Genomic DNA, 27,071 nt, shown 5'->3' with positions numbered 1-27,071 from the left:
AGAATTCAATTTGGCGCAGGAAATTGCGAGGAGACATTAACGGGTGTCCCCTGGATTTATCGCGTCTGGAACTGCCCCCGGCACTTGAGTGCGCCCCCGGCTCACCATCATCCGGTTGCCACCCCCCCCCCCTTCCCCCCTCCCCCCTCCCTCTCTCCTCATCCCTCCTGAGATCGGTGCCGCATACTCTTACGGCGCCAGTCTAGACTTCCCCTTTTACAGTCTGGATCGGCCTTCGCCAGTTCGGCTGGGCGTCGGCGTTCGTTCCACTTGGCGCTGCCACGTCACATATCATGTCGGACTGCGGTGCGGTCCATTAAATCAAAGAATCAGCACGAATCCAGAAAAATATCACTAGTATGAAACACAACTTACTCTAATCATATGGGCAGGTGAAATGGTTCATCCTGTCTTTCTAGATCTCCAAAAGACGTTTTGCATTACACCACATCGTCGATTACTAGCCAACATACGTTTATAGGAAGTTTGTTGACAAATATTTGACGATTAATTTTACTAATACAAGACAGTACTTTGTATCAGGCAGCGAATACTCTACACAAACGAAAGTAACGTCGGGTGTGTCCCAAGGCAGCAAATTAAGACATCAAATGTTCTCAATATACAGTATCTGATTAAAATTATCAGGACACTTGTTATTGGACATTAGTATGGAGTGTGTTCGCCTTTCGCCTTTGTGTCTGCTTGAACTCAGCTGGTGAAAACTTCAATGAGGGACCTGAATGTTTCTGGAGGAATGGCAGCGCTTTCGTCCTGAAGAGCCGAAACCTTAGAAGGTAGTAATGTCGGACGCTGGGGTCTGTAGCGAAGTCGACGTTCTAAGTCATCGCTAAAGTGATCCATAGGGTCCAGATCGGGACTCTGTGCAGGCCAACCAATTCCAGGAATTTTATTGCTCGTAAACTTGCTTCGTAAACTATGTTTTACGACAGAGTGGACTGTCATGCTGATGCAAACAACCACCCTTCCGAACTCTTGCTCTACTATACACCGTACTCTACCACAACGTTTGAACGTATCCTTCTGCATGTAGCGTTTACTTAAGCGCGATAATGGGACCATACACTGTCTATCTATCCCTTGAGCCTTGTCCCGCAGTTACGCAGGGTCAGCCATTGTTAATCGGATTTGGCATGTTAATGTTTAAGGGGTGGCCGGATGCCCTTCCTGCCGCCACACCACACGAATGGAATTAGTGTACCCCAACTGTCTGCGTCGAGCGTAATCCATGGAATAGTGCGAATGTGTTCGGATGTCTGCGAGCCGTGTAACTGAGGCGTAACATGGGGATCAGCCCGGTATTCACCAAGCGGGATGTGGAAAACCGCCTAAAAACCGCATCCAGGCTGGCCGGCACATCGGCCCCGTCGATAATCCGCCGGGCGGATTCGATCCGGGGCCGGCGCGCCTACCCGAGTCCAGGAAGCAGCGCGTTAGCGCTCACGGCTATCCTGCCGGGTCAATGGGACCGTACACTAACCACGAAAAACACCCCACTGACATAACACAGCCTCCTCGATACTTCACACTTTTGGAAACCAGTGGCATCCCCGGTACGCCGTATTACGACTGAGTACATGAGCATCTTTTAAGGAATTACTGAGGGTCTAAACTGCAGACATACACTTTAGATCACACACACACTACAACGAGTGTTCCAAATAGCCTCTGTTTTCGAGTAAAGGCAGGCTTCAGTGTGTCTGCTCATCGATGTTCTTACACGTTCAAAAATTCCCCAATGCACTGACAAGCATTCACAGTGTGTTCCCGGAGTTCATCAACACTGTCAATAGGTTTTGAACACAGCGAAGCTTTTAAATATTCCCCCACAAAAAAATTCAACGGGCTCAAGTCGTGGTACGTGGAAGGAGCCACGATCGACAGACTTGTTGACGCATATTCGTGCTACGTATTGCCGAACAGCCACACGAAATTTTGTCAGTGCACCATCATGCGATGTGCCAGCAGTGAAGCTACAGCATAAATGTAGCTCTATACAGTAGCTGTGTTGTATATTGGCACGACTGCACTTCTGCATACTATGTATCGACGAACCTGTTGCTTTCTATGCCTATGTTTAATTGGATTGCCGGCAGTTTTGGCCGAGCGGTTCTAGACGCTTCAGTCTGGAACCGCACGACCGATACGGTCGCAGGTTCGAATCCTGCCTCGGGCATGGTTGTGTGTGACGTCCTTAGGTTAGTTAGGTTTAAGTAGTTCTAAGTTCTAGGGGGCTGATGACCTCAGATGTTAAGTCCCATAGTTCTCAGAGCCATTTGAACCATTTGATTTTTAATAGGATTATTTGGGTGTTTTATTGCCCTCTCCTCACCCATTTTATGGTAGCAATGCAGAGTAAACGAGATAGCTGCTCAGATAAACAGAAAGACGAGGGTCGATGTGGTCGTAATCGCGCAGATTCCATGGTGAACGCTGTCAACAAACTAACAGGTGAACGAGTGACGGTAACGGGACTTGGATAGTGCGGACGCCATTATGAATTAATCGTCGAACTCAAAGTAAGTGGCTCTTTCGGTGTGAATGTAGCTATTTTGAACTCTGTGGACGACAGTGTTCAAAATGGTTCAAATGGCTCTGAGCACTATGGGACTTAACTGCTGTGGTCATCAGTCCCCTAGAACTTAGAACTACTTAAACCTAACTAACCTAAGGACATCACACACATCCATGCCCGAGGCAGGATTCGAACCTGCGACCGTAGCAGTCGCGCGGTTCCGGACTGAGCGTCTAGAACCGCTAGACCACCGCGGCCGGCGACGACAGGGTGTTCAGTTATTTGTGTTGTTCACTAACAGCAATTAAATAAACGTTTGTGTAATTACGTGCGAAACACGTTATTTATCAACTACAGTCAGTAAAATCATGCATATTCAGAGTTGTTAGCTACGGTTAGAAAAAGCATTTCACAAGAATTACTCTCACTCTGCAGTGGGGCGTGTACTGTTATGAAATTTGTTGACCGATTTAGACTGCGTATCGGACCAGCACTCGAATCCATAACTTTCACTTTCGAGAACATACCGGGGGCACAAGTAACAACTCGTCCTCACAGCCTCACTGTCCCGCCAATATCTCGCTCCTGCTTTCCAAACTTAGTAAACGCTCTCCGGTATACCTTGCTCGACTGGCCCACCAGGAAGAAAGGATTTCGTTGAAAAGCGTGGAACTGTGAAGGTGCATCGTGTGTTTTGCCTGATTAGTTGAGCAGATGAGAGCATTGACTTGAAATCCAGAGGTACGGGTTCCAGTTTATATGCGGCACAGGCTTTAATCTGTCAGGACCTTACAGTCTGGCCAGCTGATTACAAGTGTTGTATTTCATGCTGATGTGTCAGCAGTTTTCACATTTATCCGATCGTATCCTCCTCCGTAAAGTGAAAACGTTTTTCTGGAAATCTGATTTACCCGTTTCCCAGTTCCTGATACAACCTCTTTAAATTCTAGCTCCCCCACAAAATAATGAAGTTTTACTTTTTTTACATTCGTCTTGAAGTACAAAAGTTATCCTAAACATAAACTCTGCCATAAACGAAACATATTTTTTCTACTATCCTACGAATCAAATATCGATGAGCGTACCATTGTAAACTCATTCTACGCCACATGAATGTGTAGATTCTGTGTAAATATAGACGGCGTGTGAGGACGCAGAAGACATAGTTGGATGTCAGTGTAGCTTCTTACACGAACACAGCATTGGGGGCTATGTAAACGCCTCTACTGATCACTGTGGAGGACACGGAGATATCACGTATTGTGTGAGACAGCTTTATCAGCACCTGACAGGGTTTGAAAGGGGCCTGATTGTGGGTCACCATTTGGCCAGATTTGTGGGGCATTCGCCTGTTTAGCTGGCTGGTAACGTTCTCGCCTCCCATTCTAGCGGGCCCGGGTTCGACTCCCGGCCGGGTTGGAGATTTTCTCCGCTCGGGACTGGGTGTTGTGTTGGCCTCGTAATCATTTCATCCGCATCACCGGCCCTTAAGTCGTCCAACGTGGCGTCGAATGAAATAAGACTTGCACTTGGCAACCGAACTTCCCCGAATAGGGGCTTCTTGGCCAACGACGCCATACGCTCATTTTCATTTCTTTGTGGGGTATTCAGCTGTGATAATGGTCCGATGTTTGACTGCATGGGAACGTGAGGGCAGCCTCTCTCATCATCAAGATTCCAATCGACCACTTCTGACCATCACACAGATGAATTGTGGACCAATCACGTAACAACCAGCCGGCCGCGGTGGTCTAGCGGTTCTAGGCGCTCAGTCCAGAGCCGCGCGACTGCTACGGTCGCAGGTTCGAATCCTGCCTCGGGCATGGATGTGTGTGATGTCCTTAGGTTAGTTAGGTTTAAGTAGTTCTAAGTTCTATTGGAATGATGACCACAGATGTTAAGTGCCATAGTGCTCAGAGCCATTTGAACCATTTTAGCCGGCCGGTGTGGCCGTGCGGTTAAAGGCGCTTCAGTCTGGAACCGCGTGACCGCTACGGTCGCAGGTTCGAATCCTGCCTCGGGCATGGATGTGTGTGATGTCCTTAGGTTAGTTAGGTTTAATTAGTTCTAAGTTCTAGGCGACTGATGACCTCAGAAGTGTCGCATAGTGCTATTAAAAAAAAAAAAACAAAAAAAAAACGTAACAACCCATTCACATCTGCACCATCCATCCTAAAACATGAAATGGACTCCTTGCAATATTCTGTGTCGTTTCGCACCATTTGTGGGACATTAGCAGCAGCTGGACTAGTGAATTACCGTCATATGCGAAGGCTGTCGTTAACACAACAACACAACCGGTTGCGTTTTGAGTGGTGCCATGTGCGGGCGACGTGAATGAACGGGCGGCCTGAACTTCTGCTGAATGGTTTCGTATTGTGTTCAGCAATGAGTCGAGGCTCTGTAGATGTCTATCGTCGCTGAGCATGGCAACGACACTGGGAGAAGCCCCATTCTCCGAATGGTTTGGAGAAACGCAGCAGCGTTACCCCTGGCCTCATGCAGTGAGGAACTAGTCTATCTGATGGGAGGTCAACGCTGGTCATGATGGATAGAACTCTGACGCCGCAAAGGTACGTCAAGGACAGCCTGCGTCCTCATTTGACAGTATAGTGGTGCCATTTATCAATAGTGGTGTTGAGGTACTGCCATGGCCAGCAGGATGCTCAGGTCTATCGCCCATAGATCATGTGTGAGATCAGCTCGAAAATCAACCCCGTCCTAGTGCCACTATCCAGGATATCAAGGGCCAGTTACAACAGTTGTGGGCAGCTTGCCTCAGTAGACGATACACCGGCCATAAGACACCCTTCCCAAATGTATAAGTGCATGCGTTCAGGTCATAGAGGGTATAACGCCATATTAATAAATGGGTACATTTTGCCAAGTGCTTTGTAAATTTCATTCGCTTTTTTAATCACTGTGACATCTTCACGTACCATCCAACCCGTGAAATTTCATTTCGGGTCCTCCTCCCATCGCAGGCGCTTGAGTTATTTTTTTCTTATTTTATAAGGTTGCGTATTATTATGTAAAACACTGTAACATTGGTTCACTGACCCTTCTTTCCTGACATCGACGGCGCATTCCTGTTGCAGGGCCCCATAGTGCTCAGCAGAGACCACCACGACGTCAGCGGCACTGACAGTCCATTCCGTGAGACATCCAACATAGACGATGGCTCCGCCTTCTGCGCAGGTAAGCTAAGAGGGGATAGACCCACGGTCTCAAGTTGGTTATGTTTCTAAAGTTGGTTATTGTTGCTACAACTTTATACAGGGCGGTCCATCTGAAGTTTCGGATGAGATTATCTCGAAAACTATACATCAGGTAAGAACAGTGGGTAAGACAAGTTCGTAAGCTCAAAAGGGGACATCAAATGATACTACACGTGACCTCCAGCCCCCGCCCCCTTGGGTGGGGCGGGGGGAAACTTTTAAATCTTAAATGGAAATCCTTTTTTTTTTTTTATTGCAGATTCGGATTCTCAATCAAAAAGTAACCAATTTTTGTCTGATACATTTTTTAAACCACTGACAGATGGCGCTGAAATCGCGAAAAAAGAAAATTGGGGAAGAATTCCGATTTATTTAGAACTATCCGAGAAAGACGCATCAAATCGATAAAAAATGTGCACCAATTCCATCGTTACACCAAATCAAGCTATTTTTGTACAAAATGTACTGTATCCTACTTTTAGCGTTATCCAGGAACAACGACATGGACGTAGTAGAATGATGTTCCTTTGGGGTGCTTCATTAGTGTGAGTCCTCTTGCCGCTTCACAATTTGGGGTGCTTAATTACTGAAATTAGCCACGAAGAAATTGTTCAAAATTATCCGCATTTGCTGCAACGCATAAAGTCAACAGATTGCGAAAGTTGTCAACAGTTTTGAGCAGCACATCCCGTGGGCTGTCGTCCATAAACAATATTTTTTAAATAACCCCACAAGAAAAAATCAGGAGATGTTAGGTCCGGTGAACGTGGAGGCCACTGAATTGGTCCACCGCTTCCTATCCACCGACCAGTGTACCGTAAATTTAAAACGTTCCGCACATTTTTAGCATAATGGGGAGCTGCTCCGTCCTGTAGGAACCACATTCGTTGCCTAGTTTCTAAATCAACATCTTCCACTAGCTCCAACAAATCATCGCGGAGAAGTTGTAAATAAGATTCCCCAGTAACATTTCGGTCAAAAAAATACGGTCCTATCATTAACCGTTTAAAATTCCAAACCAGACCATTAACGACCATTTGTGTTGATTATCAACGGGTCTGTGCCAGTGTGGATTGACAGGGGACCAATAATAACAAACATGACGATTTAATTCGCCATTGTTTTTTAATGTGGCTTCATCGGTGAACATAACGTATCTAAAAAAATCATTATCACCTCTTATCATTTCTAAAGCCCATTGGCAGAAATGCGCATGTATTTGCAAGTCTTTCGGCGTTAATGCTTGTGTCAGTGTGATACGATACGCATGATATTTATGTGCCTTCAAAATCCTCAAAACAGTTGATTTCGGTATTCCAGTTTGTCTCTGAATCGCACTACTACTAATTTCTGGACGCAGCTGCACACAGGCGACAACGGTAAGGGCACGAGCGTCATTTTCATTGTATTCGTAATGACGAGGTGGACGGTGCATGTATCCTTTTCGAGCTCGTTAAGTGCAATTTCGAATAATGTTTTCGCTTGGATATCGTCTGTTTGGGAAACTGTCCGCATACAATTGCGTAGCTGCAGCGTAATCGTTATGGCATTCACCTAAAATTAACGCCGTATCAACAATCTCTGTAGGAGGATAGTGAGCCATGTTTCACTAAAGAATAATTTACTTTCGTCAGTTGATGTTTACAGTTCACAATCTGAAAGTGAAGTGACGTCTGATCGCATTGCACCGACCTTAATACTGAGTCATAGTTCGCAGTTTGGCTACGGTAGCGCAATTATGAAGAGTTCCCTAATGAGAGTTTAATACCATTCCGCCTCCCTCCATCAATAACTGTGGCAAGTAGGATACATTTTGTGAAAAAATAGCTTAATTTGGCGTAATGAAAGAAGTGGTGCACATTTTGTATCGATTTGATGCGTCTTTTTTGTATGATTCAAAATAAATCGGGGTCCTTCCCTAATTTTAATTTTTCTCGGTTTCAGCGTCATCTGTCAATGGTTTAAAAAAATGTTTCAGACAAAACTTGATTACTTTTTTACGGAGAATCCGAATCTGTAATACAGAATGGGGGTTTCGATTTAAGATTTAAAAGTTGCACCCCGCCCCACCCAAGGGGGCGGGGGCTGGGGGTCACATGTAGTATCATTTGATGTCCCCCTTTGAGCTTACGAACTTGTCTTACCAAGTATTTTTACCCGATGTGTAGTTTTTGATGTATCCCATCCGAAACTTCATGTGGACCACCCTGTAGATTCTGACGCGCCTTTCTGCGATTTCCCCACAACATGTGAATAGCACCTGCGTTGTTTCATTAGCGAAGTCGCAGCTGATTCCTTGTCACCCCTGCTCCAGCTGAGCTACTGCTCCCTCTCTGGAGACCTAGATGCCGACGGGACTTTTTTCCTAAGCTTCTATCTTGCGTTCCTCTCCAAGTACTCTGCACCAAAAGTGATTCCATAGAAATTAATATCAGTATTGAGACGGTACGAGATTTTCCGTGGTTTTGTTGATAATAATACTTGTTAAAGTTAGTTTGCTGATCGGAAACTCCCGATGTTAGTTGTCTATAAACGACCAAGCGTAACGAATTTCGCCTTAGTGGGAAGTTGATTCGGAGTTAAATAAAATCATGTTCTCAACAATTAAACTTATATCTATTTGGTATCAATGTCATTTTAGATTAAGTTCGGTTGCTGTGCTGTTTCTCTGCCTGAGGAATTCATTTTGGGTTTAGTCAGGCGACGAGAGAAGTCCACCTGTGCCTGACGTCATCAGTAGTGCAGCAAAGAGACCTCCGCGTCGTACGTCGCTCCAAGGAATGTCGACAACCCGAATATCCGACGGACAAAACTGTTAACTAAATTGCTTTTGATTGTAATGACATTCGTTTTATCACTCATGGTACTTGTTACATTCGGTCACTGTAGGTTAAGAGAGTAATAAATCGTGTGTTTATCTTCAAGCTGTCGGACTAATCCTTTAGTAGAGTTGCAAGTTAATGAATAATAAGGAGTATGTGTCGTGAGCCTGAGAAATACGACGCTAAGAGATAAAGTGAGAGGTCAAATATTTGTGTTTGTTCATTGGTAAGTTACTCCCTTTAACTTCGATCGATTAGTCACTAGATCCTGTGATTGTACGACTCAGTAGATCGGGAACAAGGTATCGATTCCGAAAGAAGCCGAATCGAAGTAGCAATCGTGTACAGTTGGGTAGCTCTTATTTTTGAAGTTTGATTTCTATGTAGTGCCTATAGTTTGGTTCAGCTGGACAAAAAAAAAGGTTCTGTGTGATTTGGGCTCAATAGCAAAAGGGGAACGGTGTAGCCGGCCGCTGTGACAGAGTGGTATCATTTCCGGCTAGCACTGCTCACTGTTGCTCACGAAAAACCAAGGACACATTCGAAGGCTAGCAAGCGAGTTCCAAGACATGCAAGTTCACGTTAATATGGAAACGGAGAAAAACTTTTAGGACTCCTTTGTTATCAGTGGAACGTATTGTCCCGGTATTTAGCTATAGTCGTTTTATAATTAATAACGAAGGTTAACTAACGATGGTGTATTGGCCTATATTTCTCTTGTACGCTATATCTACGTCCTGTTTTGAACATTTCCACACCCTGCCTGCTGATTGTGCAGAGGCATGTACAGTACAGGCATCCATCCCCAAAGGGAATATTATGAGAGATAGGAAAAAAATTTGTTTATCAAGTGTAAAGGAAACAGACTATAAATGGTCTGAGCGGTCATTCATCTCTGGGAATGACGATGTTAAGTCTCCATGAACAACATTCCAAACTACTATGGACATTGGAAATCTATGTACCGAGCAATATCTGTGTTACAAAGATGCTACGAATGCGAAGACAAATTCATTATAAATTTACATGAAGTCAAAGGCTCTATTACAATCAAAAGCCGAATGAAAGCAACACGAAAATAACGGGAGCATAGCGAGAAGCGTTCAGTGAAATAAAGAGTAAATTTTTGGTGACCGATATTGCGATTAAATGTTACGAAGTTTTGATCTTACGGAAAGTCAGTAAATAGATTAATATCATCTACACAGTCAGTGACTATTCTAGAACGTAAAAGAAATATGGACACGAAACCGGAGAGTTAATTCGGTCTTATGAAATTGTTCTGTTTTGGAAGGTTTCTTGAGTTAATCATCGCATGAACGCCGAAATTATACATATTCACATAAGTGATCGCGCAATAGAAAATGAACTAAAATTGCTCAAAAGAAGGAAGATTACTGGGCTTGACGACGTAACACGGTGATTCTACAGAGATTACGCGAAAGAACATGCTCGCTTTACATTATTACTTTACCGTTATGTCGTTGGAGGAAAGAAACTGTCAAAGTCACTGTAAAAAGTCACAGATCGTTCCAGTTTTCAAAACAGGGTCATCAGACACGTGCACGTAGTTGTAGGCCTACACAGCTGACATTAAAAGGTTGTAGAATTATGGAACACGTTCTGTGCTCGCATATTATGACATGTTCGGAGACTGATAACCGCCACTGTAGAGATCAGCACATGGACCTTGTGAAACTCAGCTCGTTCTTTTCATCCATGCTCTTCAGAATGAAGCAGGAAACAGAATCCCGATCGATGCCGTATTCCTTGTCTTCCGTAAGGCATTCGATACAGTTCTGCCCTTTCACCTAATAAAATAAAAATGCTTACGGAATGTCAAACAATTAAGTTGTCTCATCGTGTTCATCATCATTATCATCTTCTTTTTCAAGCATTAGGCCTTTTTTTTATTTTGCCTCTTACGGTACCCATGGCTTCCTCGCTCTTCCTTGAATTCTCCCGACTGGCTTAAATCTTTTTATCTGGAGGGGTAACCTTTCTCCACTCATTCTTCCGAGACGTGCATTCCAGTTTCTCCTATTTTCTTGTATTTTATTGAGGCTATTAAATATATTTAGTTCTTTCCTGTATTCCGAATCGTGCATCCCTTTACTGCTGTTAGAAATCTCATTTCCGTTGCTTGTATGCGGCTTTCTTGACGTTTACTTATAACCCCTGATTCATTCCCGTAAGCAAGTATTGGAATTGCCATTGTCTTAAAATTTAGTCTTGTTTCTTTCCTCGTTTTATTTTTTAGTCATCTGTTTATTGTTCCTCAAAAAATGGTTCAAATGGCTCTGAGCACTATGGGACTTAACATCTATGGTCATCAGTCCCCTAGAACTTGGAACTACTTAAACCTAACTAACCTAAGGACATCACACAACACCCAGTCATCACGAGGCAGAGAAAATCCCTGACCCCGCCGGGAACTGTTCCACATATATTCCCGAAATTTACTAATTTCTTCTCTGTGTGTTCGTCATACTCATGTGTGACATCACAACCTAAATAGTTAAGATGTTTGAGAGCTCTATTGTTGATTGCAGTTTTTGTGAGTACAGGATATTTCCCTTCGAAAGTCATTCATTTTGTCAAATTTCCTGAAATGGTCAAATGGTACTCTTCACAAACCTTACCTAACATATGTATTCCCCTTTGTAGGTCATCTTCATTATCCACCACCAGTGTGGCATCGTCTGCATATAAATGACAATTACTGTTAATGTTAAATCCACCTTTAAAAATCTCGTTCCATTTACGAATTGCGTCGTCTAAGCAAATGTTAAATGTGTTGGTGAAATTGTCTTACCCCTTTGTTTGTGGCTGTATGATGTGTTAGAGTGCCACTTACATCTTAAATTACAGTCGTACGTTTGCGCAGACGTTGTTTGACGTTGCGGATATCCTGTTTTCGTCGTAATTCTCTACAGTTTCCTTCTATCAACATTATCAAATGCCTTAATAAAATCAATGAACGCTAAACTCGTTCCCCTATTATACTCTCTCTGGTTTTCGATTATTTGTTTTCAATCTGGCCCTCCTGAATCCCATTTGTTCTTCGGTTAATAAACTCTCAGTTTTAACCTTGTTTACTATTTTTACATAAATTTTGTATGCGTTGTCCAGTAAGCTGATTCCTTTATATTTCTGGCAACTATTTCGATCTCCTTTTTTAAATAGTGATGTCAAATTTGCTTGTAACCATGCTTCTGGAATAGCTCCCTTTCTCCAGCAGATATGAATAAAAGTAGTGAGGTCTTCTGTTATAGCGTGACTCCATATTTTAGCAATCCAGCCTTTATATCATGCATACCAGTAGCATTTCTGTTTTTTGTGGAGTTGAGAGCTTCTCTTAATTCATTCATACATAAATCGTCTACACATTCTATTTCAATTTCATCCCCTTTATTAACTTTTTCGTCACTTGTCCATCGCGTAAAGGCCAGAAATGGTAATACTCTGTAAACTATTCGAAATTGTTCGATTCTCAGCTCATTGACAGTTGATGGAAAAGTAACGAAAGTATCACGATAGCTGCCTGTGTCACTAGGCTAGATAATGGACGATACCAAAATGTAAAGAAAGCATATCTTCAGATGGCACGTTCGATCGGTGACGTTTGTCGTTAAATCGTCATACAGCATTACATTCAGCAAATCAAGTTAATCAGTAACATTCCACCGTAAAGGATTATGTCGCAGCTTCTGACATTGAAAACTGGCTTTCACGTTCTTTCATTATACGAAAATGTATGTAGTGATGAGTACTTCCGGTATCCGCATGATGCATTGTGAGAACTGTAGGCGAGACTCGGTACACGACTACGATCATTTCTCAAGATGTACCGGATGATCAAAAAGTCAGTATAAATTTGAAAACTTAATAAACCACGGAATAATATAGATAGAGAGGTAAAAATTGACACACATGCTTGGAATGACATTTAGAACAAAAAAAGAAAAAGTTCGCAAAATGTCCGACAGATGGCGCTGGACATCAAAACGTCAGTGACTGCGCATGACACTCGTGTATAAAAGGAGCTGTAATGAGAGTGAGAATCCCAAAACCCAGGCGATCATTGTGGGCAAAACCACCCCTTCCTTCCGCCTCCTTGATTTCTATCTCACCGTTTATGGCCGTCCCATCGCTCTCACCCCCACCCTTAAGTACCTTGGCGTCACCCTCGACCGTCGCCTCTCCTGGACTCCCCATCTCCAGACAATCCAAGCCAAGGCACGTTCCCGACTCCGTCTCCTCAAGCTCCTTTCCGGCCGTACGTGGGGTCTGGACCCCTCCACCATCCTACACACCTATAAGTCCCTCATCCGCCCTATCCTCTGTTACGCCCATCCCGCCTGGATCTCCGCCCCCCCTTCCTTTTATAAATCCCTCCAAATCCTTGAACGCCATGCTCTCTGCCTTGCCTATCGCATCCGTCTCCCCTCCCCCACGCGGATCCTGTATGATCTTATCCCCTTCCCTCACCTCCTCCTCTTCCTCGAAAGGATACGAATCCTCTACACCTCCCGTAAACTCGATCCTCCCCACCCGCTCGTCTCCCCGATCCTCTCCCACCCCCGCCCGCTGCCGCGCCTGTACTCTCATGTCCCACCCGGTCTCCATCTCTCCACCCTCCTTACCCTCTCCCAAGGTGGCTTCCGCCAGCTCCCCCTCCCTGATGATGCCCTCCTCCCCTCCATTTACCCCTCCTACCAACTTTGATCCTCCCGCCCTCCTCCCGTGCTTGCTCCTCCGGGCACCCTCCCTCCCTTCTCTCCCTTTTTCCCTCCCTCCTCCTTTTCTCTCCCCTTCTCCCCCGGGCCCCCCCTCCCCTGTCCCTCTCCCTCTTGCCCCCGTCTCCCCCGCCGTTGGCATCCTATTCTCCCCTCTCCCCCCACCTCCCCCCTGTTCCACTCTTGGCAGGTCCCCGGACTCGCACACACTACGTGGACTTTCGCGCGCCGGAGATCGCCGCCATCAGTGTCTTGTGTGTGCCGTCGTGTTTCGTGTTCAGTGTTTCCCGTCACGCTCCGTTGTTCACCAGTGCCATCGTCTTCTTCAGTGTCTGTGCGTCGTCTCAACAGTTTGCAGTGTGGTTTATCGTCAAGTGTGAACGGCTCCGTGTTTGTCTCTCTGTGTCTCCTATTTTATCGCCCACCATTTTGTGACTTTTCTGTTTTTCTCCTGTTTTTTGTGCTTCTGTCTCATTTGGCTGAAGAGCAGCGTAGTGTGCTGCTGCCAGCCTGCTTATTGTATAGGCATTAAAATGACAATAAAGTAAAAAAAAATAAAGAGTGAGAATCAGATGCGCCAGCAGTCGCAGCATGTTGACGTTACCTGAAAAGGCGCTTTTAGTGAAGCTGTATTATCAGAATGGGGAATGTGCTAGTTCAGCGCTACGATCTTATCGCCATAGGAAGGGGATTCGAACGGGTAAAGGTCCGGTGACAAATGCAGCTGTGGCGAGAATGATTTCGAATTTCGAAGCCACGGGTTGTTTAGACGATAGACCCCATAGTGGCCGACCGAGCACAAGGCGTAATGCTGGTGAGACAGTTCAGGAGGAAATGGAGACTGTAGCGGGTTCGTCTATGCACGGGGAAGTCAGCGCTCGTGCAGTCGCACGACGCACCGGCATTCCATACACTACTATTTGGTTGGCACTTAGGCGTACCCTTCGATGCTATCCCTACAAAGTCCATCGGCATCATGAACTGTTACCGGGCGATTTAGTGAAGCGGAGGGCATTTGCGGTGTGGGCGTTTCGAAAGATGGCGGAAGAAGACGATTGGTTGAGTAACGTGTTGTGGACCGACGAAGCTCATTTCACGCTCCGGGGGTCTGTCAACGCTCACAACTGCAGAATTTGGGCTACCGAAAATCCTAGAACTGTCGTAGAAACTCTACTGCACGACGAGAAAGCCACGGTATGGGTTGGATTTACCACATCTACCGTTATCGGGCCCTTTTTCTTCAAGGAAATGCGTTATTATGGTTTTGTAACTGCTACCGTGACGGGTGAGAGGTACGCCGATATTGTATAGAATCGCATCATCCCCCAGCCTGGCTGATAAACACCTGCTGGAACGTACGATGTTTATGCAGGATGGCGCTCCACCCCATACTGTTAGACGCGTGAAAGATCTCTTGCGCGCGTCGTTTGGTGATGATCGTGTGCTCAACCGCCACTTTCGTCATGCTTGGCCTCCCAGGTCCGCAGACCTCAGTCCATGCGATTATTGGCTTTGGGGTTGCCTGAAGTCGCAAGTGTATCGTGATCGACCGACATCTCTAGGGATGCTGAAAGACAACATCCGACGCCAATGCCTCACCATGCTTTACAGTGCCAGTCACAACATTATTCCTCGGCTACAGCTATTGTTGAGGAATGATGGTGGACATATTGAGAATTTCCTGTAACGAACCATCATCTTTGCTTTGTCTTACTTTGTTATGCTAATTATTGCTATTCTGATCAGATGAAGCGCCATTGTCGGACATTTTTTGAACTTTTGTATTTTTTTGGTTCTAATAAAACCCCATGTCATTCCAAGCATGTGTGTCAATTTGTACCTCTCTATCTACATTACTCCGTGATTTATTCAGTTTTCAAATTTATACTGACTTTTTGATCACCCGGTATTAGGGCGGAAGTAATACGACCTATACTTACTGCCTCCTCTCGAAACGTGGGTTCTCGTAGTTTTAATAGTAAATGTCTCCACGGCACACAACGCTTTTCTTGGAGTATCTCATGAGCTGAATGAGCATCTCCTTGGCGCTCTTACACTTAATACACGCACCCGTGATGAAAGTTGCCGTTCTTTGAATCTTCTGTATCTCCTCTATCCTACCTGCCAAGGGTCCAAAATGACGAACATTTTATTGTTACTATTTCCAGTCATTTATCGCAAATGGTATAATCGAACGCTAAGGTAAGTTTCTGCCTGTTTTCTGCACGATACATTAATTATATTTGCATTGTGTGTGTGTGTGTGTGTGTGTGTGTGTGTGTGTGTGTGTGTGTGCGTGCGTACCTCGGAAGCTACTTTCACATCTGACAATTTCACACCGTTAACAGCAAATTTTTACGTTTTAATAATATAATGGCGAAACTTATAGAACTCAAGTATGTACAAAATATCTGTACAGAGTCTAGTGACCAAAGGGTTACGACAAGAACGCGTGACAGTACCAACATTAATTAAAAATATATTTGAAGTCTGAATTAAAGATATGGAACCCTTTAAAATCACCAACTTTTTCGGTACACAGGAGAAAAATAAACTGCAGATTGAAACCCCTGTCCGAAATTGTATACACGAAAGCAACGTAACAGCGCATTCATAGGAGACGAGGTCTGTCAACGCAGCAGCTAGCCACATCTTCTCCACTCGCGATCGTGGCAATCAATGGCGATCACTGAATAGCAAACAACAATGTGAGACGTGCCGCCTATGGTCCATCAGCGTACAAGTCGTGTTTGCTGCCTAAAGTATGTCCTAGTAGCAGGCGCCGTCGCCAGTAAATTCGTCGCTCTGTAGAGTAGTTTGATGACGTTTCCGGACACGGGCTCCTGTTATCAATTGTTTCCTTAAGACCTCCTCCACAATCTCTTGAAATCTGTCGCAACTTTTCTGGGATACGCTGTATTTTGGGGTAGTAAGGTAAGTGAAGTCTTATAAGTGTTTGATAGTTATTATTAACAGAGATGGATCCAGTAAAAGCGAAATTAACAACCACATTGCCCAAGGCAGACAAGCGATCAAATTACGGTGCACACATATTACATCCGGAACGAAGATTAGGATGTTTAAAGCTATGGTACAAAACATTGCGACTTATGGCGCAGGAACATGGGAAATAATTGAAAGAATTAAGAGGAATTTGTTTTCAATACAGATGGGATTTTGCAGGAGCTACCGCAGAGTTTCGCTACGGAATAAAATTAAAAATGAAGGCATACGCAAGAGAATGAACCTGGGCATCAGTAAACGGATACAATCGGAGCAAACCAATTGACGATAGGCGATGTATCCGTTAGTGTGAGAACCGATGGTCTAAGATGATAGAATGGATTCCAACTAAAAAGAGGAAGACGCCCGAAAACATCACGTCAAGGAGGTAGTCGAGAGGGCTTTGTCAGAGAGGAATTTGCTGAAGGACGGTTAACCTGATTCCGGTACTATTGAGCAAGCATTAAATCACACCATCACATAACTTTGCGTTAGATACACGGTTATTCCAGATTTTCGTACTACTGAACAATCAACTTCAACGCAAACATATCACTGCTTATCAGCGCATTTAAATGAGAACGGGTATAATTTACGGCTCATTTCACTTGAGGTTAATTATCAAGACTATTATTAAAGATAGTTTCGAGCTTCAGGCTGCGAAAGAAAATTCATTCACGTCCGCAATAGCACTAAAGGATCAACGGTTTCAACGAAGTTCAGATACTTCAGTGACTTTGCAAAGAGGTAGATAGGAAAGGAATAAGTGACAATGCAGACTGATAAGTGAATTCTGTTGTTCACGCCAGAATGTTAATATGAATGTTGAGTAAATCATAAAACATGAGATCTTGAGAGATTTTATCATGAAAGTCTGTTTTCACGTTGAAAGTAATGTTAAACCTGATCTTTTTAGTGCCATTTTGTGTAGTGTTATCTTCGTAGCTGTAATTTTACGCAAAATAAGCGAATGCTTTAAAGAATACAACTCAAAAATTTGCTTACTCCATACAACAGTGTTTTCGGTGAATATTTGTAATTCTTCTAACCTGCGAGAATTCTTGGTGGCCAGGAGCTTTTACTGTCTTTAGCGAAGTCCAAATTACACTACAGTGGTCGTCATGGTTTCTACATAGGAAAGATAGTAAGAACTTTCCACTATGAAAATCTGCAGTAGCTAGCCACAAGTACCAGAGCAGATGCATACTAAATGATATCTCACTGTATTTCACGCAGAAACTATAAGAGACTAGAGCTTTTACAACAACTTTAAATCGTTACAAAGAATAATTTTCCGAGAACATTAAAAATGAGGAAACCGATTTAATCAGGCTCAGTTTCTTCAGTAGTTTTGGAGACTTTTTTCCTCCAGATGGACACAGACATCTATCAGTAACAAACATAAACAGTATAAAAGTCACCTCTCATATCTACAGGAAGCTATCATCTTAGCTATAATCACATCTTAGAATACAAAAATTATCTTCTGTGTAATTATTTTTTGTCATGTTTACATAAAAAGCCTGAACATGAGAAAGTAAAAACAGTGTAATGCGGAAAATATTTGTATTATTTTGATTAGTATTGTGTGTACTGTCCGAAGACACGTCTTCACGCGGTTGCTCTTCATGTTCTTCTGAGGTCTGCTGATCTCATCATTTCCATGCATCTCCCACTTCCTTGAATGTCACCCATATTGTATCTCCTCCTTTCTCTCATCTTCTTCCACTCAGCCAAGACTCTAGGTTCCAAACAAAACACTTGGTCAGTATTTTCCCGAGCTCCTTGTCTAGCTTTCCGTACATTAAGTTCCTCTTTCTATCGAAAGCCCCCTTAGCTAACGCAATTCAAGTTTTGACCTACTGGTAGCAACTTAGAGCTTCCGTTATTACGCTTCCAGATATTTGAAAGCCACCACCGGCTCATTTTAATTGGTTCTGTCTTAATATTATCTGCTTTATCTCCTTCGCCAATCATCATGCATTTCGTTTCTCTTATTGATCTTCATACTTCTCCATAGGGGTCATTCAGGTCTATTAACATTTTGTTTGTGTTACTTTACTTTCTGCTGTTCTCTTTCTTCGAGAACAAACTCAGCTTTTCCCAACTGAATATTTGCCAATAATTCCTATATGTGTAAGTTAAAGATCAATGAGGAAAAATAGCAACCTTGCCTCAGTCTCCTTAGGATTATGCTTTCTTAGGTCATTCCATTCCCAGCTCTTATGTTGTAAATATTAATACTGTTGCAATTTCTTCTCCTTCAAATCAGCTCTTTTGTTCACAAAACACACACGAATTTGCCCTATTGTACTCAGTGAAAGTCGTTTCTAATTCAGCATTCTCAATAACATTTTGGTTGTATGAGAAATTAGGCTGATTTCCTATGTTCTTCACACATTCTGTTATTCTGTTGCAATAAAGTCCTCTGGCCACCTTCATATTTCGTTCATCTCATTGCAAATCTGTCTTTCTTCTCCCTCTTTCTCACAAGCTCTACATTATTTCCACTTCTAGTTCCTCAGTTTCATATGCCTTGTATTTTTCATTTCGTTGAGTACTTTTGCATTTCTCCGTACAGAATAACATGCTATTTTTCATCATCTTCTTCACTCTTTATATTTTTTTTATTTTAGATCCACCTCATATAAACACTATACACACTCTAAAACAAGAATGAAACTGCGCACCACGAAATAACTTTTCTGACAGAAATCAGTAGATGTGACGGAGATTTAGAGAAAAACAAATGCTTACAATTTCAGAAAAAAATTGGATGATTTATTCAAGAGAAAGGGCTTCGCCAATTGAGCAAGTTAATAACGCTTTGGTCCACCTCTGGCCCTTAGCAAGCAGTCTTTCGGCTTGGTATTAATTGATAGGGTTGTCCGATGTCCTCCTAAAGGATATCGTGCCAAAATCCCGAGCTGGTTGGAAGGGCCTGCCTATAATGTTCCTCACGTTCTCAACTGGGGAGAGATCTGGGGACCTTGCTGGCCAAGGTAGGGTTTGTCAAGCACAAAGACAAGCAGTAGAAAATGTCACCGTGTGCGGGCGGGCATTACCTCGCTGAAATGTAACCGCAGGATGGCCCGCCATACAGGGAAGCAAAATGGGGCGTAGGACACCGTCGACGCATCGCTGTGCTGTAAGGGTGGCGCGGATGACGACCAAAAGGGTCCTGCAACGAAAAGAAATGGCACCTCAGACCATCATTCATGGCTGTCGGGCCGTGATATGCTGGTATCCCACCAGTGTCTGGAGCCTCTCCAGACACATCTTCGCTGGACACTGGGGGCCAGTTCGAAGCGGGACTCAACAGTGAACAAAATTCTGCTCGATTCAAAGAGAGTCCAGGCGGAAGACGTGTTTGGAGACTGCTTGGACACCCGTGGGATACCAATCTGACTGTCGCCAGGCATACAGCCCAACTGAGAACTTTAGGAACATTATGGGCAGGGACCTCCAACCAATTCGTGATATTGACTATCTAACGCGCCAGTTGGACAGAATGTGGCACTATACACTCAGGAGGACATCCAACAATTCTATCAGTCAATGCCAAGGCGAATAACTACTTGCATAAGGACCAGAGGTGGACTTACGCGTTATTGACTTGCTCCATTTGTGAAGTTCTTTCTCTTGAATAAATTATCCAATTTTTCTGAAATCGTGTCTATTTATTTGTCTGTAGATGCATATCACATCTACCGACTTCCGTCCTATTCCGATAATTCTTTCGTGTGCGTCCTTTTCTTTAAGTGCCGCCACCACACACATGAATGTAGATGTAGATATAGATATCCTCGCCATCTACGTGGGATCGCCTAGAAAGTAATGTACAGTGTTCGACTGCGAAACGTTAGGGCTTGCATTACCTGAAGTTTTCGGAGTGTGCGCGCACTGCAGCAGTGCTTCGAAATGGCATCTATAACATGTACGTCAGAAGCTGCGTGTCGTCTTTGAATTTCTCACTGCGGAGAAAGAAACTGTTGGGAACATCACAAACGTTTGTGTGCAGATTATGGAGCGTTTGCAGCCGAGAGTAGTAGTTAGTCGCCGGGAAAAAAGAGTGATGCCATTACGAGAAGGCGGTTCGGATGAGCTCCAAGATTTGCAGATTCTGGGAAGGCCATCCTTTGCTGCCACACTTGACAAGAAGCAGCTTGCTGATGCGCTCAGTCGTGATGCCAAAAAGCAGCACCGTTAATTCTGAAGCATAAGTGACCACAACAACCAAACTCAAGATCCACTTACAGCGACTTCGGCGCCATAACAACAGAGGTGACTGATAGTTCGATTCAGCATGACAACGCTCAGCCTCACACGAGTCTGACGACTTCGGCACAAATCTCTAAACAGGGTTGGACGGTGTAACACCGTCCACCGTAGTCCTGGCCAAGCTCCCTCATTACAGGCTGCATTTCGCGGAAGAAATTTTGAGGATGACGAAGAGGTGAATCGAACACTCAAGAAATGGCTTCGTGACAAGAAAAAAAGAGAGTTGTTCCTATAGGGCACAACTCCCTTTTGTATCACTTGAGGAAGGCCCCGGAACGGGGAGAGTAGAAGAGGGAGTGTAAAAGAAATATAATTCTTTACTTTGTGTGCCTTTCATTGTGTTGAATAAATAATTCCTGAAGGAAAAAAAAATATAGTGCATTACTTTCCGTAAGACCGTTGCGTTTAATACACTACTGGCCATTAAAATTGCTACACTAAGAAGAAATGCAGATGATAAACGAATATTCATTGGACAAATATGTTACACTAGAACTGACATGTGATTACATTTTCACGCAATTTGGGTGCATAGATCCCGAGAAATCAGTACCCACAACAACCACCTCTGGCCGTAATAACGGCCTTGATACGCCTGGGCATTGAGTCAAACAGAGCTTGGATGGCGTGTACAGGTACAGCTGCCCATGCAGCTCCAACACGATACTACAGTTCATCAAGAGTAGTAACTGGCGTATTGTGACGAGCCAGTTGCTCGGCCACCATTGACCAGACGTTTTCAGTTGGTTAGACACCTGGAGAATGCGCTGGCCAGGGCAGCAGTCGAATATTTTCTGTATCCAGAAAGGCCCGTACAGGACCTGCAACATGCGGTCGTGCATTATCCTGCTGAAATATAGGGTTTCGCAGGGATCGAATGAAGGGTAGAGCCACGGGTCGTAACACATCTGAAATGTAACATGCACTGTTCAAAGCGCCGTCAATGCGAACAAGAGGTGACCGAGATGTGTAACCAATGGCACCCCATACCACCATGCCGGGTGATACGCCAGTATGGCGATGACGAATACACGCTTCCAATGTGCGTTCACAGCGATGTCGCCAAACACGGATGCGACCATCATGATGCTGTAAACGGAACCTGGATTCAGCCGAAAAAATGACGTTTTGCATTCGTGCACCCAGATTCGTCGTTGAGTACACCATCGCACGCGCTCCTGTCTGTGATGCAGCGTCAAGGGTAACAGCAGCCATGGTCTCCGAGCTGATAGTCCATGCTGCTACAAACGTCGTCGAACTGCTCGTGCAGATGGTTGTTGCCTTGCAAACGCCCCCATCTGTTGACTCAGGGATCGAGACGTGGCTCCACGATCCGTTACAGCCATGCGGATAAGATGCCTGTCACCTCGACTGCTAGCGATACGAGGCCGTTGGGATCCAGCACGGTGTTCCGTATTACCCTCCTGAACCCACTGATTCCATATTCTGCTAACAGTCATTGGATCTCGACGAACGCGAGCATCAATGTCGCTATACGATAAACCGCAATCGCGACAGGGTACATTCCGACCTTTATCAAAGTCGGAAACGTGATAGTACGCGTTTCTACTCCTTACACGAGGCATCACAACAACGTTTCACCAAGCAACGCCGGTCAACTGCTGTTTGTGTATGAGAAATGGGTTGGAAACTTTCCTCATGTCAGCACGTTGTAGGTGTCACCACCGGCGCCAACCTTGTGTGAATGCTCTGAAAAGCTTATCATTTGCATATCACAGCATCTTCTTCCTGTCGGTTAAATTTCGCGTCTGTAGCACGTCATCTTCGTGGTGTAGCAGTTTTAATGGCCAGTAGGGTATCTTTTGTAGTTCTTTAGTTATCGTGCTATCCTGTCTTTTGATTTCCATTTTAATCGTTCTTTTCCCACTAACAAAACCTACCTGCCTAGATAATGTGTCATTATTTCGTACTTTCCTTCTGTACTTAGGTCTACACAGCTGATAACAGAAGAAGTAAAAAATTTTATTTCAAATGTTCGTTTTATTCGAAATTGCTTTCATCAATAAATTAAACCGTATATTTGTATTTTGACTAGTGAAAATATTATATGCAAATACACAAATAATATAAGTATGTAAAGTACCTGATCGTGGTGTGTGAGGGTTGCAAAGCGTCCTGAGTTTTAACAAAACCGGGACTTTGACTGACGTTTGATTTTTTTATATTTTCATATTTTCATATTTTACGAATATAAGTCAGTCACGACACAAAAAATTTAAAGATTGCACTTCCTTTGCTGACTGTTGCCTGCTCACTAAACACCTGGTGAACCCCAGCCGAGTCTGTGTGCGACGCTTGTACGTTGTTGATCCACCTGCACGCGATGCTCCCAGACTGTCTTGTCTCACTTTTAAATGCTCGTTTTGCTGTGTATACTAAGTAGTCAACAATAGTCGAAAAATCTTTAGGGACACTTTTATTGAGGCTACATGACATAAACATATTGATCCTTAGATGTTTATCTTCTTGGTCAACAACACTAAGGTCGGCTGTATGCAGCTTTCCGTCCCTCTCTCTCGCTCGCTGTCCTCCTCTTTCCAGCGCAGCTGCTGCTTCCCACACGACTAATGATCTGCCTTACATTATCATAAACGGTCTGCCCTGCAATGCTTTCCCGCACAGTCCCTTCAACTACGATTTTCGGCAGCGAGTCATTGGCGTATTCAGAATTTTATTTCGATGGGAAGGGAAAGGGGGAGCGGCGTTCTGTGTCCGTTTTGTAAAATGCCATTTTACGTCGTGACAGTTTGGAAATTTTATTCATTTATTATTTTATTTATTTATTTATTCCTCAAGTAAAGATGTGCTGCCTGTTATTATGCACTGAAAAGCCAGAACATTATAAGCCCACCGTGACGCTAGATGCCCCCTGCTGGCGTTGCGGACACGTGAGGCAGTAACAAAAAAAAAAAATGGTTCAAATGGCTCTGAGCACTAGGGGACTTAGCTTCTGAGGTCATCAGTACCCTAGAACTTAGAACTACTTAAACCCAACTAACCTAAGAACAGCACACATATCCATGCCCGAGGCAGGTTTCGAACCTGCGACCGTAGCGGTCGCGCGGTTCCAGATTGTAGCGCCTAGAACCGCTCGGCCATTCCGGGGGGCTGAGGCAGTAACAGTAGTATTTAAGAGGAGCAAACACGGACGGGGGATCATCCTAGCGAAGATATGGCCTGTAAATGGGCAAATACATGGAGATAAGCGACTTTGACAAAGGGCAGATTATTGTTACGCAGAGTGTGTGAACGAGTATCTCGAAAACGGCGAACTGGTCGAATGTTCACGTGCTACTGTCGTAAGCGTCTACGGAAAGAGATAAAAGGTGTAGATGGTTGGACGCTTACGACTGTTCGCAGATCGTGTGGTTCGGGTTCTTATCTGCTCCGTAAAACAGGACAGATGGTGATGTGTGGCATCTCTGCCGGAAGAGCACAATGCTGGTGCTCGCACAAGTATTTCGGAGCAGACCGTTCATTGTACACTGTTGAACATCTAGCTCCGCAGCAGACCACCCCTACGTATTCACATGCTGATCCAACGACATTGTCGATAACGATTGCAGTGGGCACGGGACCATCGGGATTAGACCGGCGATCAAAGCAAACATGTCGGCTCTTCAAGTGAATCACATTTTTGCTACACTAGGCCGATGGTCGTCTCCAAAAACGCTGTCATCGAGGTATCGAGGTGAATGGCGGCCCGAACCGTGCAGCGTGCCACAAACACAGGCTGGTGGGAGCAGTATCATGCTATGGGAGATATTCTCCTATACTTGCATAGGGCCTGTGGTAGTAATCGAAGATACGCTGACAGCTCCGAACCACCTGCATCCCTTCATGCTTGATGTCTTACCCGACAGCGATACCGTCTTTCAGAAGTATAATTGCCATGTCTCGGTATCAGAACGATACTACAGTGTTTTGAGGAGCATTATAGTGTACTCACGTTGATGTTTCGGCGACCAAATTATCCTCATATAAATCCTATGGAACCCATGAGCGCTGTGTGGTCAGATGAGCCATTCTCATCACAGGCACAAGTGTGAGTCTGTTTTAGGCCAGACATGAGGAGGTGCCCCCCCCCCCCCCCCAATGAACCATGGACCTTGCCGTTGGTGGGGAGGCTTGCGTGCCTCAGCGATACAGATAGCCGTACCGTAGGTACAACCACAACGGAGGGGTATCTGTTGAGAGGCCAGACAAACGTGTGGTTCCTGAAGAGGGGCAGCAGCATTTTCAGTAGTTGCAAGGGCAACAGTCTGGATGATTGACTGATATGCCCTTGTAATAAGAACCAAAACGGCCTTGCTGTACTGGTACTGAGAACGGCTGAAAGCAAGGGGAAACTACGGCCGTAATTTTTCCCGAGGGCATGCAGCTTTACTGTATGATTAAATGATGGTGGCGTCCTCTTGGGTACAATATTCCGCAGGTAAAATAGTCCCCCATTCGGATCTCCGGGCGGGGACTACTCAAGAGGAGAAAGAAAACTGGCGTTCCACGGATCGGAGCGTGGAATGTCAGATCCCTTAATCGGGCAGGTAGGTAAGAAAATTTAAAAAGGGAAATGGATAGGTTAAAGTTAGATATAGTGGGAATTAGTGAAGTTCGGTGGCAGGAGGAACAAGACTTCTGGTCAGGTGACTACAGGGTTATAAACACAAAGTCAAAGATCGGCAATGCAGGAGTAGGTTTAATAATGAATAGGAAAATAGTAATGCGGGTAAGCTACTACAAACAGCATAGTGAACGCATTATTGTGGCCAAGATAGATACGAAACCCACACCTACAACAGTAGTACAAGTTTATATGCCAACTAGCTCTGCAGATGACGAAGAAATTGAAGAAATGTATGATGAAATAAAAGAAATTATTCAGATAGTGAAGGGAGACAAAAATTTAATAGTCATGGGTGACTGGAATTCGAGTGTACGAAAAGGGAGAGAAGGAAACGTAGTAGGTGAATATGGATTAGGGCTAAGAAATGAAAGAGGAAGCCGCCTGGTAGAATTTTGCACAGAGCACAACTTAATCATAGCTAACACTTGGTTTAAGAATCATGATAGAAGGTTGTATACATGGAAGAACCCTGGAGATACTAAAAGGTATCAGATAGATTATATAAGGGTAAGACAGAGATTTCTCGTGGTCGTGCGGTAGCGTTCTCGCTTCCCACGCCCGGGTTCCCGGGTTCGATTCCCGGCGGGGTCAGGGATTTTCTCTGCCTCGTGATGACTGGGTGTTGTGTGCTGTCCTTAGGTTAGTTAGGTTTAAGTTGTTCTAAGTTCTAGGGGACTGATGACCATAGATGTTAAGTCCCATAGTGCTCAGAGCCATTTGAACCAAGACAGAGATTTAGGAACTAGGTTTTAAATTGTAAGACATTTGCAGGGGCAGATGTGGACTCTGACCACAATCTATTGGTTATGACCCGTAGATTAAAACTGAAGAAACTGCAAAAAGGTGGAAATTTAAGGAGATGGGACCTGGATAAACTGAAAGAACCAGAGGTTGTACAGAGTTTCAGGGAGAGCATAAGAGAACAATTGACAGGAATGGGGGAAAGAAATACAGTAGAAGAAGAATGGGTAGCTTTGAGGGATGAAGTAGTGAAGGCAGCAGAGGATCAAGTACGTAAAAAGACGAGGGCTAGTAGAAATCCTTGGGTAACAGAAGAAACATTGAATTTAATTTATGAAAGGAGAAAATATAAAAATGCAGTAAATGAAGCAGGCAAAAAGGAATACAAACGTCTCAAATATGAGATCGACAGGAAGTGCAAAATGGCTAAGCAGGAATGGCTAGAGGACAAATGTAAGGATGTAGAGGCTTATCTCACTAGGGGTAAGATAGATACTGCCTACAGGAAAATTAAAGAGACCTTTGGAGATAAGAGAAACACTTGTATGAACATCAACAGCTCAGATGGAAACCCAGTTCTAAGCAAAGAAGGGAAAGCAGAAAGGTGGAAGGAGTATATAGAGGGTCTATACAAGGGCGATGTACTTGAGGACAATATTATGGAAATGGAAGAGGATGTAGATGAAGATGAAATGGGAGATACGATACTGCGTGAAGAGTTTGACAGAGCACTGAAAGACCTGAGTCGAAACAAGGCCCCGGGAGTAGACAACATTCCAATAGAACTACTGACGGCATTGGGAGAGCCAGTCCTGACAAAACTCTACCATCTGGTGAGCAAGATGTATGAAACAGGCGAAATACCCTCAGACTTCAAGAAGAATATAATAATTCCAATCCCAAAGAAAGCAGGTGTTGACAGATGTGAAAATTACCGAACAATCAGTTTAATAAGCCACAGCTGCAAATTACGAACACGAATGCTTTACAGACGAATGGAAAAACTGGTAGAAGTCGACCTCGGGGAAGATCAGTTTGGATTCCGTAGAAATACTGGAACACGTGAGCCAATACTGACCTTACGAC

At 44.2% G+C, this 27,071-nt stretch overlaps 1 protein-coding gene across 1 annotated transcript in view; it reads left to right on the top strand.

The window, feature by feature from the left end:
• Positions 1-27,071, top strand: part of LOC126088372 (urocanate hydratase-like) — a 398,618-nt gene that overhangs the window by 339,497 nt on the left and 32,050 nt on the right. The window contains exon 12 of the mRNA XM_049906510.1: positions 5,635-5,734. Coding sequence (XP_049762467.1) covers positions 5,635-5,734 — 100 coding nt within the window. The remainder of the gene's footprint in view (positions 1-5,634; positions 5,735-27,071) is intronic.

Source organism: Schistocerca cancellata, chromosome 6 (assembly GCF_023864275.1).
Source record: "Schistocerca cancellata isolate TAMUIC-IGC-003103 chromosome 6, iqSchCanc2.1, whole genome shotgun sequence".
Classification (NCBI taxonomy): Eukaryota; Metazoa; Arthropoda; class Insecta; order Orthoptera; family Acrididae; genus Schistocerca; species Schistocerca cancellata.
Note: the sequence above shows the minus strand (reverse complement) of the source record. Positions and strands in the feature narration are given on the sequence as shown.